Below are 19,576 nucleotides of genomic sequence, written 5' to 3' on the forward strand. Positions count from 1 at the left end.
CCTGTTTGCTTAGGCTGACAGCTGGAGGAGAGGTCAGGGAATAAGCCGGGCTGTCAGGTACAGGGTCTGCAATTGTGGATGCATGAATTCTTCATTCTTCTGGGTCAGGAGTGTTGGGATCTGAGGAAGGTGCCATGGTGGCAGGGGTAACAGGCTGCGCAGCAGTGGGAGCCAGTGCTGGCGCGGCCAGTCTGAGGCAATCAAGATCGCCCTTAGTTTTTCCTGCCTTATTTTGAGCAGTACTCTTGAAATTAGTGGTAGAGGGGGAAATGCATAGATCAAGAGGTTTACCCATTGGAAGGATAGAGCATCCACTTTCCAGGCCTTGCTGTGAGGTTCCCTGGTGCAGAATTTGCTGAGCTGGTGATTGTTGTGGGAGGCAAAGAGGTCCACCTTCGGGGTGCCCCATTTCTAGGAATTGTGCTAGCAGGTGAATTTGCATGGCTGAAGCTGTGTGCCAAAGAGTTATGGCGAGCCTGCAGAGAGGATAAGAGTGAGTTCCTCCCTGCTTGTTAATATACCACATCACTGTGGTGTCTGTTTTGATCATTAGAGACCCCGGGGAAGAGTTGAGGTCTGAAAGCTGTCAGAGCGTGCTGAACAGCTAGCATCTCTTTTTGGCTGATGTGCAGATGTATTTGATTTGGGCTCCAATGGCTCTGAATGCACCTGCCGTACATGTGTGCCCCCCAGGCATAATCTTATGCGTCTGTGGTGAGGGTCTGGGTGGTGCGGGGTTGAGAGAAGGGAAGACCCTTGTTATGGTTGCATGCTGCTACCCTCCAAAGAAAATCTTTCCGTAGACAGGGTATCATACGTACGACAGTTTCCAGGTCCTGAGAGTGTTGACACCAAAGGCTTTTTAGGTACCACTGTAGCTTTCCTCATATGCAGTCTGGCATAAGGAATGAGTAGAATGCAGGAGGCCTTGAACCCTAATGCTTGCAGGATTTTCTTTGCGGATAACTGGGTTCTGGTGGCTAGATGAGAGAAGTAGCCTGTCGGGTAGGCTTGTTTTTCTGGAGTAAGGAAAGCCATCTGGGATGCTGTGTCTAGGCTTGCTCTCAGGAATACAATTTTTTGAGTAGGGATTAGTTTGGATTTCTTTTCGTTTACAGTATACCCCAGGGAGGTCAGTAGGTCCTTTACAAATGTCAGGTGCTGTAACAGCTTTTCCTGACTGTCTGCCTGAATCAGGCAGTCGTCAAAATAGGGATAAATTTGAATATTTCTTTGTCTGTAAAAAGCAATGGCTGGAGACAGGCATTTTGTGAAAACTCTGGGAGCAGTGGATAAGCCAAAAGGGAAGCGCAGAGAACTGAAAGTGCAGAGATCCTGCCCTGAAATGTAGATATTTCCTGCAAGATTCCCTGATTGGGATGTGTAGGTAGGCATCTTTTAGGTCTAGGGTGGCTAACCAAACATCCTTTGAAAGCATAGGAAGAAGCTGCTGGAGGGTGAGCATTTTGAATTTTGGTATCACCAGGAAGGTGTTTAGAATTGATAGATCGATGACTGGGCGCCAGGTGCCCTCTTTTCTGGGTACCAGGAAAAGCCTGGAATAGAAACTTTGGCATATCTGGTCTGCAGGAACAGGCTGTATTGCTCTCATGGAGAGCAGGGAATGGACTTGTTTTTTGACCTCTGCCCACTAGTTTGGAGGAAGATCTGGGAACCCTTTTGGGGTTGGCAGAGTGTGGAAATAAAATTTATATCCCTGGGACACTATGTTGAGAACCCATTAGTCGCTGGTAACAGAGGCCCAGTTGTTTGCATGGGAGGAGAGTTTTCCTCCTAGGGGCACAAGCAGGTAGACAGAGGGAAGGGGTGGAGGTTTAAAGTCATTGTGAGTGCTTTCCACAAGGGGGTGGCTTAGCACGCCCTGTTTTTGAAGTGGGGGAACTCCATTGCTTAGATCTCTGCATTCCCTGGGACTGCTGTCTGGGGGGTCTGCTTCCCCTAGGTATTGTCTGAGCTGGCCTGGAGGGGGCTGGAAAGGACCAGTGCTTGGAGGGACAATGCCTACTGAACCTAGGAGGCTGGACCTGTAAGAAGTCTAACTCTGCATAGATTTAGCTTTTTCTTCCATCTTTTTTAAGACCTCTTCTGCCTTGGTGCCAAACCAATTATCTTTGTTCAATGGTGCGTCCAATAGTTTTGATTTGACATGGTCTGGCAAGGTGTGTTCCTTAAGCCAAGCATGTCTTCTAAGTACAAAACCAGTGACTGCTGCCCTGCAAGATGCTTCTAGGGCGTCAAAGCCACATTGCAAGGTGTGTTTAGCAATTTGGATTTCTGAATGCATAAGCTCTTGTAATTCTTTATTTTCCACACAAGTAGGAAAGGTAGATATTTTTTCTTTAAGGAGTTCCATAGTATGTTGCTGGTATTTCAGCATGTGGAACTGACAATTTAGTGCTCTAATGGCAAGAGCTGCAGAGGTGTATACTTTTTTACCACATCTGTCTAAAGCTCGGGAATCCATTCTGAGGGGGTGGAATTCTTAGCTGTGGTTGCTTTTATTCCTTTAGGTCCTTGGGAGATGACCTCTGGGTCAGCAGTAGGATTTTTGAAAAGGAATTTGTGAGAGTCAGGGACTCTGTAGTACCTGTCAGGTTTCCTGGGAGCAGGAGGAAGGGTGTCAAGAGTCAAACTGGATTTCATAAAGACATCATCCACAACATCCAAGACAGGAGGAATGGCTTAAGATCTGTGCTGTGGTAAATCTAAGAATTCCTTGAGTCTCTTTTTGGACCGAGGATAGTCCTGACATTCCCATTGGAAATGCTCCCTTAAAGTAAGTATGGTTTCACCAAATGAAAAATCCTCTGGAGGAGAGGCAGAAGGAATGGATTCCTCTGCATCTGAATCCTCATAAGCAGATAGGGGTTGCATGTCTTCATATTCAGAAACCTCGGAGTCATCGGATTCCTGGTCAGATAAAACTGCTGGGGACAAGTCTCTTTTTCTTTTGGAAGGGGTAGGCTGGCTTGCCCTAATAAGCATGCTAAGGTCTTCTGCCAGTTTAATCATTTGAGACTGAGGCATGGAAGCAGGTGCCTGAGCTTGGGTTGTCATTTTTTTAGGCGTAGTTCGTACCCTGGGCTTTAGAAGCTCGGCAGTTTTAGAAAGAACTGAAGACATGAAAAAAGACATTGGTTTGTGTCGAGTATCGATAGTGCGAAGAACTTCCTCGGAAGCCGGTGCCCGCTCAGTGACTCCGGACCCATCCAAGGTAGAAACATCTGCAGGATCCTTAGTCAAAGGAGAGTCTCGCTGCATACCAGACTCCGAATGGGTCTCAGTAGCGGCCTGCGAATCCACATCAGGGGCTGCGAAAACGCCTCACTGAGGACCGGCGAACTGATGACTAGTTTAACGGAAGTGTCATCGGTAATTTTGGACCTGTGCGGTCTCTGTCTTTATCCTTATGTTTTTTTCAGAAGATTGGTAGTCGGATGGTTTACTGAAGCCATATCAGAATACGGTGACCGGAAGCGAAAATATTTAGCTAAAATAAGGGCCCAACGATGTATAGTTCTAGCGTTGAACAAAGCACAAAAGTGACAGCGAGGTACTTCGCGGACTGGGCCTAAACAGGTGACGCAGTAAGAATGGAAGTCTCGGTGTGGTATTTGCTTTCCACAGGCGAGACAATTGTTAACTTTTTTCTGACATTGGTTAGAGCAAGAAAATAGGATCCCCAACGGGGTACTTAGCTTTAGAAGACTTCAACTTCAATTCGGAAATAAAACTTGACCAGCACTCATGTGAACTGCATCTGCTTCGGGCTCCTCGGCAAGAAAAACTAATGTAATGGTGTCGGCTGCCTGATTTTATGCTACTGACGACCTAGCATCAGTCCTGGAGCGACAGCAACCGACGCAGAAATACTAAGCCTCTAGTACTTGAGCCGACTGAGGGATAATCCTGGCAGGATAACCCAAGTGTGATGACTGCAACAGTGAAACATGAAGAACAACAGTGCTGCCACTAGGATTACACACACAATGTAACCTGTGACAAAAAGAAGCACCACCACCTTGAAGCAAAAAAGGTTTAGGAGCAGGCCTTTTCTAGGCATCTAATTGACTACTCCACAGTGCAAACTCCCTCATTCAAATCAAAAACTTACAGGGAATTTCACTGATAACATATCCCTATGCAGATGTAGCAGGAAGCAAAGGCGTGAACTGGTAGCAAGCAGAAGATATAAATATTTTAGGGACACTGACTAATGACATTGGGTTTTACCCTGATTTTGTTGATTTTACAACAAAATGGGGGAGGGATAACTTTTATTTCAAAATAATGCTCACTTTTCTAATCTTGCTCCTGTTGTTATGCTTTATGCTTCACATTGCTTTACTTAACACTTTGGCACATCACCTACCTGTGCTTTAGCAAATCATGTACATCTACTTAGTATTAGCTGTACTAAAGTCTTCTCTACTGATCTTTGTTTGGATCATGGGTGTGATAATTTTTTTTTGCAGTTCATATTTCATTGTAAAAATGAAAAATTGAGACAAATGTCTGTTACTGTTTGTACTGCACCTTATGCAATACTTTCTGTTTGTAATCTATGCATTGTAATAGTGGCCAGAGTTGTGGCCTCTAGCCAATTTGCTTACCAGTTATTTAAAGTACTAACAACTATACATAAAAAAAACAAACCAGAAAGCAGATGCACATTTTAAGTATTTTAGTGTCTAACACCTAGATCTGAAGGCAAAAAAAAAAAAAAAACAAGAGGCTGTATGCAAATACACAAGCTGACAGCACATATCACAGTAACTAGAATCAAGGGGAGCAACACAATGTGCAAGCTACCTGATGTCTGACTACAACAAAAAGTTGCAGATGAAAAAGTAGCCTTCAAAGTTAAAAGAAAAATACAATCCATTCTAATACTGACTAGACTGTACAACAGTACTCACTCTGGGTCATCCTGAAAATCCTGGGGTTCTGCCAGTTCATCATATTCGGCAGCTGCATCCTTACCTCCTAAGACCAGTTCTTTTGGGGGTACCATGACCTACATAAAAGTTCAGTTAGAAAACCATTATTAGTAAAAAAAAAAGACAAAGAAAACTGCTGTATACATGCATGCTACAACAGACATTCAATACACCCACGAATGTCTGTCAATCTCCCACTTAACAAAATATAACAACTAATTATGTGGCACACTTATCTAAAGGTTTTGGAAGCTGACTGGCTGAAACTTATTCAGTTAAATACCTACATAAAAATTAACATTCTGTACAATTTATGTCTGTCGATGCATCATTTGTAACACTGGAAAGCAGCATCCTATCAGGATTCCTAACCCATTCCTCAACTCAATATTTTCTATTAATTCATGACACTTAGCTTAAAATTGCACAACCAAAGTATTGGTCTCATTTTTAATCTTGAAACTTACAAAGCACTTCAACTAGAATAAGGAACAAAAGCCAAGTATTACCTTGGCAGTGCTGTTGATGTCATCGGGATCCCCTTCTTCACAGGACTGCAGTGTCACATGAATAAAATTTTCCACAGGATTTGTTATGGTAAGTAGAACCTGGCTCTCCTAAAATTGAAAAAAAAATGCTTTGTTTAGAGAATAGGCCAAGCAGACAGATTAAAAATGTCAAACTACTACAGCTGGATCACAGTAAATGATCTCACTGGGCATCAGCTTCATCTACTGAATAGTCATGATTACTATTGAAAACCGATCTAGAGTTAGGGACAGAGTAAAGCACAGCTCCTTTCTGAAATGTTGTCACTTGAAATGCCAACTGCTGATAAATTGAAAAAAAAAAAGAGAGAGAGAGACCGAAAATCCATGAGAAGAGTGAATGAAGATCGCTCTTCTCCATTAAGTCCTTTTTCACCCATTCAGTCTCCACATTTTGGAAATCTTTCTACTGGGCCCCAACATTTCAAATGGTGACTGTAAAACTCACAGTTTGTCATGAAAATTAAACTATTTTTGTTTTAAAATAACATTAGTACAGATATTTACATTTGCATACTGAAACATAATCTGAAAAACACTTCCAGGATGAAAACTCTGAACTCCCAGCACACAAACTAGGAAAGATGAGTAAAAAACACAATTTTATTTCACAGATTAAGTGCATTTATCTGAAACCAGACTTTATCAAAATTTGACTTTTTACATGTCTGGACTGAGTACTGAGACTGCAGAGTTTTCATCCTGGGGGTGTTTTTCTCAGCGTTTCTGTTTATTTTTTTTTACAAAAAATATTTTATTGTAGCGGACCGGAATTCCGCTGTGGAGACCCCTAACCGGGAAAAGCCGAAAGACACAAACAAACATAGGCAATCAGACATTTATATTCAGTTGCAAACAGAATACATCACATATAATCTATGCAATCATTGTCAACCAAACATTACACAGCTCTCAATTCCTGCCTTCCCTTAAAGCTCCTTCCTCCTCCACAACATTATTCTGCATGTAATGTTCCCACAATTCCCATTTTTATGTGATTTGCTCCTGCCCTTTTCTAAAAATCCCACTTCCAGTTCTTTTACCTCTGTTACTATATTCATTACTTCTAGTACATCTGGTTTAGACTGATTCCATTTTCTATTATTTGCTTTTTTGTCAGCCACCAGAATTAAACTCAGCAAGGCTTTACTATGTCTAGGCAATTCAGTTCTTCTATCACAGCTCAAAAACATTATTTTCTTAGTTATACCAATTTGCTCATCCAATATTTCTGACAAAGTAGTCTGCAGGGAATTTTTAAAGTCTGCCAACTCATTACACTCCCCAAAAATATGTCCCCAATTACCTCTTTCTTCCTCATCAGACCTCCAACATTTGCAAACCACCTGAGGAAAAAATCTTTGGAGTCTGCTTGGGGTATAAAAATACCTATGCAAACACTGCCAAGCAAAATCTCAAATCTTCTAGACTTTTGTTACATATTTGGGATCCATACATATATCCTCCTACTGTTTCTTTGTAAACTGATTGACAATTTGGTTTTTGGTTTACCGCAACATCATAACATCCAGTGTGACATGCATTTTCCTTGAAACTTGATAACAGCATTCATCTTATATCTGCTGCTCATGTAACAGATTCTTAAGTATACTAAAACTTAATTTCTTCCTCTCTAGCAATGAACAAGGATTTCATCCACAGCATAACACTCTTAAGTGCTAATTTTATCCCTCCCTCAGAAATTTACTCAAATACTGGAAAAGGCTTATCCACAGGGGCAATTTTCTTGGATCTCAAGTGCATCTTTGAGACTGTTAACCTTTTACTTTTCAAATTAGCTAACTATGACTTCTCCTCAGAGGTTACATACTAGTTCAAATACTGTTGTGTGTATTTACTCAAAATGGTGTTATGACATCTGGTTCAATAAATAAAGGTGTCAAGTAAGTGCCGTCTCAGGACCCCTACTGTTCTCTATAACCAAACCCAAGCATAATAGTCTACGCTGAAGATATAGTATGCACGACAGAGAACAAATCCACATAGCAGGTGGCTACTGCTTAATAGAATGATTTCTCCCACATTTAGAACTAGCTACTGCTAAAAGGCCAGTTAAAAATTCCACTCCTCAAATCTCTGTTCCTGCTAGGAACATTATCCCTTTCATAAAACATCAAAAATACCTTAGGGTTACATTAGATGGCAATGTCCTTCTAATGTCATACAGGTACTACCTGAGCATCCAAGTGCTCTGGATTATGTCAAACGCACTATATTTAACAACGAGCGAAGCCAGTGTTCCGCACTGGACAGCTGTGGCTTCACTACATGCATTGTGATTGGTATGTATACCGCAATTACTGCCAATCGTCATCACGGTATACAAACCAATGCATAGCTCTGCTGCCCTTCCACATTACACAGCATTGGCTGTGCTCTACAGTTTTTGATTGGCTAGTACACCGCATTTACAGCCTATCACAAATGTGGTATATGAGCCAATCAAATAACGAGTCTCAGGAGGACAGGAGCCAATGAGAGCTCCCCAATACAGGACAATCATGTTCCAGGAAGACTTTTCGCGGCAAAATAATGGCTTGAAAAATTCCTCCAGGAACCAGTGATTTTACTATAACCAACGCAGGAGACTGGGAAGAAGGAAGGAGCTGCTGCGGATTGAAGAAGTCGGGACTGGGACTCGGAAGCCAGAACAGGAGTCAGCGAGCTGATGTGACTTCAGGGACCTTGCTTTGGTGGATCAAGTTTGGTCAGATGGTCACTAGAAGGCTGAGGTTTTGTGTTGCTGCCTGCTGGACAACCGGGGCTGATCATCGTTTTGGATTATTCGTGCTGTGTGGAGACTGAGTCTGTGTATTGTATTGAGCTGCTGGTGCTGCTTACATAGGCAGAGGTAAGTGTTTTATAACTGTAGCTGCAATGTTATCTCTGCAAGTATTTCCTTAGCCTTGAGAACCTGTATGCTAGCACAGATCCTGTTATTCTAGCAACTTTCTAAGTTTATAAGAGCAATATTTAGTGTCTCAAGTTTTGTGCTGTTTCTCCCTAGTATGTCTCTGAAGTTTATTCTAGCAATATTTCTAAGTTTATAAAAGCAATAAAAGTGTCTCCATTGTTGTGTTCTACTTGTCTTTCTAGTACGTCTCAAAGTAACTGCCATATCTTTGAGAAACTGCATGCCAACACAAATCCTGTTAATCTAGCAACTTTCTAAGTTTATAAGAGCAATATTTAGTGTCCCTACTTTTCTGCAACTTGTCCCTAGTATGTCTCTGAAGTCTGAAAGTAATAATAACCTTGAGAAACCGTGTGCCAACACAGATCCTGTTATTCTAGCAATACTTCTAAGTTTATAAGAGCAATATTTAAAGTGTCTCTATTTTTGTGCTGCTTGTCCCTCCATTATTTTGAGCTTTGTCCAGATTTCTTGCACTAAGAGGTTGAGAGGTATGTCAGGATGGATGTCAAAAGTGAGTTGTTTATAGTAATGAAATGCTTTAAAGTATCCGGTTTTGTTTGCTAGAAGAACTTTATAGTGTAACTTTAGTGTGCTTTCATAATGGCAAGACGCTGAACTGCTCATGGAAAATGCGTAAGCGACCGTATTGTGCTGCTGGTTGAAAACATGTTGGAAAATGGCAATGTTTCTAATTTTAAGTGCTGCAATGATTTCAGTTAATTTAATCATGGTGTGTTGGCAATAATTTGTCCATTATAAAGTTTTCTTCTTTTTCTGAAAGAGGTGGTATAACAAGATAGGAACTGGGAATTTGAGCTAGGCTGTTCAGTGGTATATTGGCAGGCTAGAATAGCAGATTATAAAATAAAGGTTTTGGATCTGAGAAGTGTCTTACTGAATTTTACAGATGTTCTACCATGCTCCATGGCAATGGCACATTTCGTGCAGTGTGAAAATAGGGTGTTCCACATTTTGACCATTTGTCACACATTGGCCTCTTAAGAGGTTGAGACCTATGGGTACTACGATAGCTAGTTTTCTTACAACATAAAGCTATCTACAGATACTCTTCTCACTCTGGAAACTAGGTGTGCCACTGCCAAAAATGTTTTGCTTCCTGTCCTAGAATATGCACTTCCTGTTACTGCTCCAATGTCAGACGAGCAACACTTGAACTTCTGGAAAACATAAAATGGCTGAGGCATGAATTTTAATGGAGGAAAAGGAAAGGCCCTTGTGGAACATCTCAGTTAAGAACCGAAGAATCTGAGGTAAATTGGGCGCTGCTGTGTCCTTCCCCTGAGTTTGGTTCCAGGAACAGAATTTTTTCCATTTTTCAGCATAGGATTTTCTAGTACTAGGCCTCACTGCCTCCAAAATGACATCCAACACTTGCTTACTGAGGGATGGTAACGGACAGATCAGGTAATTAGCCAGGCTGCCGGGTTCAGGGTTTGAAGCTGTGGGTGCAGAATCTGGCCCTCCCTGCTGAGACAGCAGGACAGGGGTCTGAGGCATGTGCCATGGTGCTAACAGTGACACACTGTGCAAAAGGGGGTACCAGTGTTGGCGCGGCCAGTCTGGTGCAATCAGTATCGTCCTTGGTTTGTCCTGTTTGATCTTTAGCAGTATCTTGGAGAGAAGAGGTAGAGAGGGAAGGGCATAAACTGTTTTTTCCAGGTAAAGGACAGGGCATCCACTTTCCAAGCTTGTTTGTGGGGAGTCCTTGTGCAGAATTTTTTCAACTGGTAGTTCTGGGGGGAGGCAAACAGGTCTATATCTAGGCTCCCCCATTTGTTTCTCAACATGTTGAAAATCCTTGATTCCAGTTTCCACTTGTGTGGGTCCGTGATATTTCTGCTTAGATTATCTGCCAGTGTGTGTTTAGCTTTCCTGGCAGGAACTGGGCCTGTAGGTACACTTGGTAGCTCAAGGCTGTGTTCCACAGAGCCATGGCTAGTCTGCAGAGAGGGTATGAGTGGGTTCCCCCCTGCTTATGTACCACATAACTGTGGTATTGTCCATCTTTACCATTAATTGTCCTGGAAGGATGTGGTCCTTGAAGGCTGTCGGAGCATTCTGTACAGCTAATATTTATTTCCGACTGATGTGCAGGTGCATTTGACTTGGGTTCTATTTGCCCTGAATGCACTTCCCTGTCAAGTGAGCCCCCCATGCATAGTCTGATGCGTCTGTTGTTAGGGTTTGTGCGGCAGGGGGTAGAGTGAATGGCAGTCCCTTGTTTTGGTGACAGGCATCTGCCCACCAAACGAATTCTATCTGTAGACAAGGAATGATAGGAAGCATTGTTTCTAGATCCTGAGAATGCTGACACCATACGCTTTTTAGATACCATTGAAGTTTCCTCATATGCAATCTTGCATATGGAATTAGTAGAATACAGGCAGCCATGAACCCCAGGGCTTGCAGCATTTTCCTTGCAGATAGTTGGGTCTTTGTGGCCAGTAGTTTGAAGTAGGCTGTCAAATGAACTTGTTTTTCTGGCGTGAGAAAAGCCATCTGGGAAGTTGTGTTCAAGCTTGCTCCCAGGAATACAATTTGTTGGCAGGGTACAAGATGTGATTTCTTTTTGTTTATAGTGTACCCCCAGTGAAGTTAGCAGTTTCTGTACAAATGCCAGAAGATTCAATAGTACGCCCTGGTTTTCTGCCTGAATTAGACAATCGTCCAGGTATGGATATATCTGGATATTTCTTTGCCTGCAAAATTCAACGACTGGAGCTAGGCACTTTGTGAATACCCTGGGCGCAGTAGATAAGCCAAAGGGCAGTGCGGAGAACTGACAGTGCATGTATCCTGCTTTGAAGCGTAGGTATATTCTGCAGGATTCCCTTATTGGGATGTGCAGTTAAGCTTCCTTTAAATCCAGTGTTGCCAACCAGGCATCTTTGCCTAGCACAGGAAGCAGTTGGTGAAGAGTTAACATCTTGAATTTTGGAATCACCAAAAATGTGTTTAGGGTAGAGAGGTCCAGTATAGGGCACCAGGAGTTGTCTTTTCTGGGTACCAGGAAAAGTCTTGAGTAGAAATCTTGTTCCCGTTCCTCTTCTGGGAGAGGTTGAATAGCCCTTATACTTGAGAGCAAGAATTTGCTTTTGAGCCTCCGGCCACTGATCTGGGGTTAGGTCTGGCCAACTGTTTGGAGTTGGTAAGGAGTGAAAGTGGAATCTGTATCTATGGTAAACTATTTTTGAAACCCATTTGTCCTGGGTAATGAGTTCCCAGTTTTTTGCCTGCCGGGCAATCTTCCCCCCTAAGGGAACAGTCAGTTGTGCAGGGCTTGGAAGATTTAAAGCTAAGTCACTGAGACAATTTACCATACGGGGGAGTCTTACCACTCCCTGCTTTGGAAGTGGGAGCCCCCCACTGCTTAGCCTTGTGAGTACCTTGGGACTGAAGCCTGGGTGTTCTGCTGGTTCTGGGTTTGGACTGAAGGCCTGGAAGAGGCAGTAAAGGACCAGTTTTTTGAGGGCCAATGCCTACTAAATCTGGGAGGCTGTACTTGCAGGAAATCTTTAGCTGTTTGCATAGATTTAGCTTTTTCCTCCATCTTTTTAAGTAATTCTGCTTTATTGTCAAACAGGCGGTCTTGGTTTAAGGGACCATCCATCAATTTAGCTTTAACATGATCTGGCAAAGATTACTCCTTAAGCCAAGCATGCCTTCTAAGTACAGACCCAGTGACAGCAGCCCTGCAAGATGCCTCTAGTGAAGCAAAACCACACTGCAAAGTATGTTTTCCAACTTGTTCAGCAGAATGCATTAAATCCTGTAAATCTTTATTTTCAGCACAGTCAGGAATCAACATCAATTTCTGTTTAAGCAACCCAATGATATGCTGCTGATACTTCAACATATGAAAATGGCAGTTTAAGGCCCTAATGGCCAAGGTTGCAGAAGTGTATACCTTCTTACCCCATCTATCCAGCGCCCTGGAATCTCTATCAGAGGGGGTAGGAATTCTGGCAGCAGTAGCCTTAATGCCCTTGGGTCCCTGTGAAATGATCTCAGGATCCACAGTAGGATTTTTAAAAAGGAACTTGTGAGAGTCAGGAACGCTGTAATATCTATCAGGTTTTCTGGGAGCAGGAGGCAAAGAATCATGGGCCTAACTAGATTCCGAAATGGTATCATCAACAAAGTCCAGTACAGGGGGATAGCTAAAGGCCTGTGCTGTGGCAGGAGTAAGAAATTCCTAAGCCTCTTTTTTAGAGTCAGAATAATCTTGGCTTTCCCAGCAAAAATGCTCCCTAAGAGTATGCAAGGTTTCACCAAAAGAGAAATCCTCTGGAGGGGAAGCAGAGGGGATAGAGTCCTCTGCATCAGGATCCTCATAGGTAGATAAGGGTAAATCCTGGTCATCAGAGGAAACAGAAACTTCAGAATCCTGATCAGAAGAATTAAAAGCAAACTCAGTCCTAGGTCTCTTAGAGGGGGAAGGTTGTCTTCCCCCGATTAAAGTAATAAGGTCTTCAGCCATTTTTTATCATTTGTTTTTTAGGCATAGAGGCCTGACCATGCGGTCTGGGCATCGGTTTTCTAGGCATGGATCGAGTTTTAGGCCTTGAAGAAAAAGATGGCGTTGGTTTAATATGCAAGTCAGTAGGCCTGAATACACCCTCAGAAGCCGGTGCCTGCACAGCGGCTCAGGACTCATCCAAGGTAGAGACATCCGCAGGTTCCACAGTTGAAACATCTCGCGGCATACCAGACTCCGAATGGGTCTCAGTAGAGGCCTGCGAATCTGAAGTACTGGGTATCAGGGGGTTGCGAAAGCATCTCACTGAGTACCGGCGAACTGGAGACTAGCTTAGGAGAAGCATTGTCAGCAGCTTTGGACCTATGCGGTCTGTCTTTGTCTTTATCTTTGCGTTTTTTCGGGATGTCGGTAGTCGGGTGGCTTACCGAAGCCATATCTGGATAATTGAACTAAGTAGCAAAATTTTTAGAAGCGTAAATATACTGATGACGAATAGTTTGTTGTTTAAATAAGGCACAAAACCGACAGTGAGGTACGTCGTGGTCATAGCCCAGGCAAGGAATGCAGTACAAATGAAAATCTTTAACAGGTATTTGCTTTCCACAAGAAATACAATTACTGACTTTTACTGACATCGGTTTAGAGCAAGAAAAATTTTCCCCAACAGGGTACTTGGCTTAGTTGAAGACTTCGGTTCTGAAACTCGAAAACGAAAATTTCAGGAGTTGGCTGACCGGCACTTGTGAACTGCTTCTGCTTCGGGCACTGCTCAGCAAGAAAGACTGATGTAATGGCGTCAGCTGGATGCTTTATACCCCTGACTACCTGACGTCATGGAAGATGGGACAGCAACCAACCCAGGACCCAAGACTTTGTTAATCAGGCTGACTGAGGGCTACTGCAAGCAGATAACCCAAATGTGATGACTGCAACAGTGAAACACGAAGAACATCTAACCTTTCATTGTTACTACATAATATTAGTTTCCCAAGAGATCCTGCTAAATGCCACTGCCAAAGAGAAATCATATAACAATCAATATCATTTACTTATTTTAACTTCAGTGTCTTTCATCGGGGGGGGGGGGAGCTGGAAGTATCATTTAATTGATCAACTCTCAGTAAAGCCTTACCAGCTCTTAATGTATTTTAATTGTTCCTATATGCCCAGCACACTTACTACTGACACTCTCCAGCTAAGACAACATAGTGCTGAAACCTCCACCCAAACTTTCCCTGGCCACTGCCCTCCATTAATACATAATCATTCACCATCTATTTACCTACGTATATCTGAGGCAATTTATTACATTGTCCCCTTTATCAGATTACCACTCAGTCCTGAGAGAGATCTTAATCAATGCACAACATCCACTTAATCTGTACCACAATTTCCTGTGCACTGCAGTCTCATTACTTCACACACTTTCTTAGTATGTATCAAGCCCCCTGCTTTGAACAGATAATCCCCTTATCCACCTAGCAGCACAAACAGCACGGGTTAACAATATCTGTTATGTATTTAAATCATACATATTTCTGCACTAATCCAGCACAGCTACATTAATGAGTCAATAAAGCATGGTTAGTATACAGATCTGGAACTCTCTCCATCATATAAACAAATCTCTACACACTGTAATGTGTGCACCATGATTAAGCAAATCCCAAACATATACTCACAGTAATAAATGAAAATAATAATCTTCTCATCAAGACACATTCTTCCATTAAACCTTTAGCAGTCCTTCTTAACATTGCTCGTTACCTTGCACACATAGCCAGCTTTTATCCCTCACATTCTGTTAACTGTGGAGGCCACTATTACAGGGAAAAAAAATCACAGAATAATCCTATATAAATTACTTATTGTTACTTTGATGGCTTTCACCTGGGGAGAACTGGATTCACTTTATCAAATCCCAGCCTAACCATCCCAGCTCTCAACAGTAGCCAAGTCATTCAACTCTGTCTCTCCAATACTATGCACTATTTTTAAGATGTTTAAACTTCCTGATAATATATGAGCTGCAAGACAGTGAGTGTGGTCTTTAATTTTTACTGCTGCAACATCTTCTATCAACATAAGAGTCCACCCAGTTTTTCACAGGCAGCTTTGCTGGAAGACAGTTTGGTCCATAGTTTTTACTGCTGTGGGATTTCTTACTCCTAAACAGTTCAGTTTCTCACAAGCAGCTCTGAAGGTAGCAGCCATGTTTTATTACTAAAAATTAATTTAAACATTTAACAATTGCCCTGTATATGTGTGTGTGTGTGTGTGTGTGTGTGTGTGTCTCTCTCTCTGTCTGAGTGTGTGGGAACATTTTTATTTTTCTGCCTTAAAGTAGTAACAACAGAGTGGAGAACAAGGCAAAAGACTGCTTCACTTACTGTGCTAAAGTTTTGCAAACTACAATATGTGTAGAACTTAAGTGTAGGAGGTGTGTAAAGGCCTTTCATGAAGGGATATCTCTGACTAGCAACAGCATCCTTAACAGTCCAAACTTCTAGTGTAACCTATCTCCTCCTTACATTAGTACTCTAGCTGCTTGGCTCACCTAGTTTTCAGAGTTTGTTCCTCCTACATGCACTGTAATGTTAACTGTGACTTAATACTAAGCAGTTATCTCTGGCAGAAATCTATAACTGGGTTAGTGTTGCCACCTTTCACTATGTCTAAAAACAGACTAACGTCACACCCCTCATGCCTCCCATAACTCTTCCCATCTCCCCCCTCAACCACCCACTTTCCACCCATTTAATGACATCATCGTCACATCAGATGAGGAGGAACACTTTCTTTTTTCTATTTGTGATGCTTTCTTTCTGACGATTTACTATGCTTTTCTGTAAAAACGCATAATAAATCCAACGATTTAACAAAGTCTGGCAAGTCTGCTTCATTTTTTTAAACAGAATACCGGAGTTTGCACAATGTTTTCTGCACCACCAGACAATCTGTTTGATTTCCAGAAAGTCTGGCAAAAAAAAAAAAAAAAAAAAAAAAAAAAGGATAGGTGGCAACACCAAGTGTTTTTAAGAACAAAAAAGTAATGTCTTACAAAACTGTGCTCATATATAGTGGATTTCTGTCTTGGTTACTTACCTATGCTCCCTTGGATGTCCAAGTATTCCACTGAAGAAAGAGCAGTAGGGTTGCCAGTCTTTGCTGTAGCAAAAACCAGAACAAAACCCGATCCCTCAAACCACCCCTAACCCCCCATCCCCACTGTGTGATGTAAATGGGCATGGCAAGGGAGGAGGTGGAACATTTGGTTTTCCCCGGTTAGCCATTTTTTTTTAAATAAAAACAGAAAAAAAACATGGTGGATTTTTAACAAAATTAGGTATTCTGTTTGTTACAAGACAGAATACCAGAGTTTGTACACTGTTTTCTGGAATGCTGAATAATCGCTCTGATTTCCAGATAGTCACAAAAAAACAGGTGGCAACCCTAAGCAGAAGGCGTTGTATAACTTTTTGTGGTTGTCCTCATCTGTACAATACATTTGTGATACACGTGTGCAGACTGATTGCTTCCATCCACCTCCCTTCTCCACTCCCTCCTCCTCAACACATTGATACCGCCCTTACTTCTCCTATAGCACCCCCCCCTTTTCAAGCCAACTTAAGCAAAATCTACAGGAGAGAAAATACTCTAACCCACAAAGCCAGACCATATAAAATAATAAACCAGAACTAGCAAACTGATCCTACATAAAATCTCATCCATATATTTAACCTTTGCATCTCTCATAACTATACATAATGTTATCACCACTGAAAAAACTCTGTCTCCTCTTTCTCTTATTGATCCTTCCAATCATTCCTCCCCTACTAGAGGCCACTCACAATTTACACCCCTTCAGTAAGCTAGCCTCAGGAACCCAATCAGATACTCCTGATCTTCCACATACACCACACAATCTATTACAGCTCCAAACAAGTCACCAATTCCCCACACATTTTGTTTCCATCGTGATTACCACAAGTCTCAAGCTGTACTATCCTCGCTCACTAAATTTCTTAAATTCACCATTCAACTGACCACTCCTTTAAACATATCCTCTTACTGAAAAGCTGCACTGAAACAAACCCTGGCCATGCTACAAATACCGTTCACTCTCAAACAACAAAACCAAATAAACATCACATTCCTAAATGCAGGCAGCAGAAAAAAAAACAGAGAAGCTCTACTCCTTCCTTACAACACATGACCTTGTAACCTTGACATTGTGGGTATTCATGGAAGAAGTGTCCTCATTCTCTTCAAAACAACTTCAAAACCAATGTGCACTAACAAAAACTATTCTGTAAATGACCACAACTGCAACTAACTACTAATAGGAATCCTTTTTTCTAATACAAAAAAAAATCATAGGCAGTTCTAGAAAATTCAACCTACTTCTCTTTGAGGTGATAAAACACACCCCTTCTAACAATGACATCATACTGCAAGGTGATTTCAACACCAACCTACTCAGTTTCACTAATCTATCAGCTCTGGACATCATAGCATGCCAGGGTCTCAATCAAATTCCCAATAAACCAACTAGATCCAACTTCGCCACTGGCAAACAGTGTTAGATCTAATCATTACCAATATTCCCCACAAAATTTGTAATCGTAAAATACCTCCATCTCTTAGTGCCCACTGCCCCATCACATTCACAGTGATGATCATAAGCAATATGCTGCTTCCCACAGTAACTTCCTTTAACCCTAAAATATAACACATTACTAATGCCCTAAAAATTAACTAACCAAAAAATAAAACAGGGAAAACTTCCCCCTCTGCTCAGACACCACCATCCGTTAATGCTTTTCAAAATTGTCTAGCCTAATAAACATGTTTATTTCATAGAACATCCGCGGAGGTGGTGCTGCAGTAGCACTGTCGCCTCACAGTAAGACGCTGTCCGGTTCGACTCTCAGCTAGAGCGTCTTCTGCGTGGAGACATGTGAATGGGCGTACCTTCGTTGAAGGTTGTGCGTTAGGGCTGGCAACTCAGCATGTAAAAATCAACTGCCAATCATTAGTGGACTGGAGTTCCGCTGTGGCGACCCCTAACCGGGAAAAGCCGAAAGATACAACATATATAGACACACACACACACACACACACACACACACACACACACACACACACACACACACACACACACACACACACACACACACACAGAATGTGTCAGTTCTGGTGTGCGCTTGGAGCTTTCCCCCTGAGCTGAGTGCACCTGTGTGTAGTCCATTACAAAAGAATGATAAATATGGGAGCAGATACTGTGGACCATCATTGCTGTAGCCAAGGGGATGATGGCAGGGGCCAAATCACCAAATATGCCAAGGACAGTTCCACCACTAAAACAGGTGATCACCCAGGATGACTTAGGAGGCATACCTTTTTACCTCTGATTGGTATGCCCATCAGGCTGGGACAAAGTCAAAATGGCCAAGATCCTTTAAGCCTGGCTGATTGGACAACTTCTACAAATCTGCATGGACATAGATAAAAATGAACATCAGGACTATAAGGCTGGCCTTTCCCCCAGAGCTTGTGTTACTGCAGAAAAAGAAGTTATGTCCTCACCATAACATTCCATCTGAGTAGTTCTACTTCATATATCTTAAAGCTGTGGGTATCAGATCTGTAATGGATCCGAGCTGGCAACTTCACAAGCATGTGCTCCGAGCTCCAAGCTCCTCCCCTACCCATAATACACTACCACTACCTTCCAACCCTCAAATCAAGTCTGCTGCACCCTACACTAAAAACCCGATCCAAAACACCTTACACACACACAAACAGTCAGCTATGAACGCTCTTCATATGGTAAGTCCAGGGGAAGGCGGGAGGGATGGTTGAAGACAAATGAAGTAAAACTACTCAGATGGAACTTTATGGTGAGTACATAACTTCTTTACCTGAAGTAGTTTACTTCATTTGATCTTCAACCTGTGGGATAAAGTCCTCAGCTACTAAACACCTGGGTGGCCCTCATGGAAAGATATTCTGGAGCACCGTGGAACCAATGGATGCTCTCCTTCAAGAAATCAAATCCAATTTATAGTGAGAAATAAAAGTATGAGATAAGTACCAAGTAGCCGCAGAACAAATGTCGTCTAAGGATACTCGCGACCAAAAAGCCGCAGAAGTAGCCATGGACCTTGCTGAGTGAGCTCTAACCTGACCGGAGGAGACGAACCTTTATTCTTGTAGATCTGAAGGATAAATAGAGAGATCCACCTGGCAATGGTTACCTTGGAAATAGGTTTATCCAAAAAAAGGTTTAGAAAAGGACACAAACAACTGGTCAGATTTATGAAAAGTTTCGGTCCTGTGCAAATAGAACTGTAACTGTTTATGAACATCCAACAAATGCAACTTGTATTCAATTTTGTTTGTAAAATTTGGAAAGAAAACAGGTAAATTGATAGTTTGATTGATATTATCCTCAGATGCTACTTTTGGGAGAAAAGAAGGATTGGTGCGAAGAGAAACCCTGTCCTTAAGGAAAACCACATATGGAAGCTTGACAGATAACGCTTGAAGTTCTGAAACCCTCCTAGCCGAGGTGATAGCCACTAGGAAGGCTGTCTTCCAAGACAAAAACTTTAGATCTGCGGTT

General features: G+C 42.2%; 1 protein-coding gene across 2 annotated transcripts in view; it reads right to left on the reverse strand.

The window, feature by feature from the left end:
• Window positions 1-19,576, reverse strand: part of DCTN4 (dynactin subunit 4) — a 778,985-nt gene that overhangs the window by 114,664 nt on the left and 644,745 nt on the right. For both annotated transcript variants that reach the window (XM_044069397.1, XM_044069396.1), the window contains 2 exons: window positions 5,471-5,578; window positions 4,941-5,038 (listed from right to left, as the gene is read on the reverse strand). In XM_044069397.1, coding sequence (XP_043925332.1) covers window positions 4,941-5,038; window positions 5,471-5,578 — 206 coding nt within the window. The remainder of the gene's footprint in view (window positions 1-4,940; window positions 5,039-5,470; window positions 5,579-19,576) is intronic.

The sequence above is a fragment of the Protopterus annectens genome, chromosome 4.part0 (assembly GCF_019279795.1).
Source record: "Protopterus annectens isolate FY-2018-M chromosome 4.part0, PAN1.0, whole genome shotgun sequence".
Taxonomy (NCBI): Eukaryota; Metazoa; Chordata; order Ceratodontiformes; family Protopteridae; genus Protopterus; species Protopterus annectens.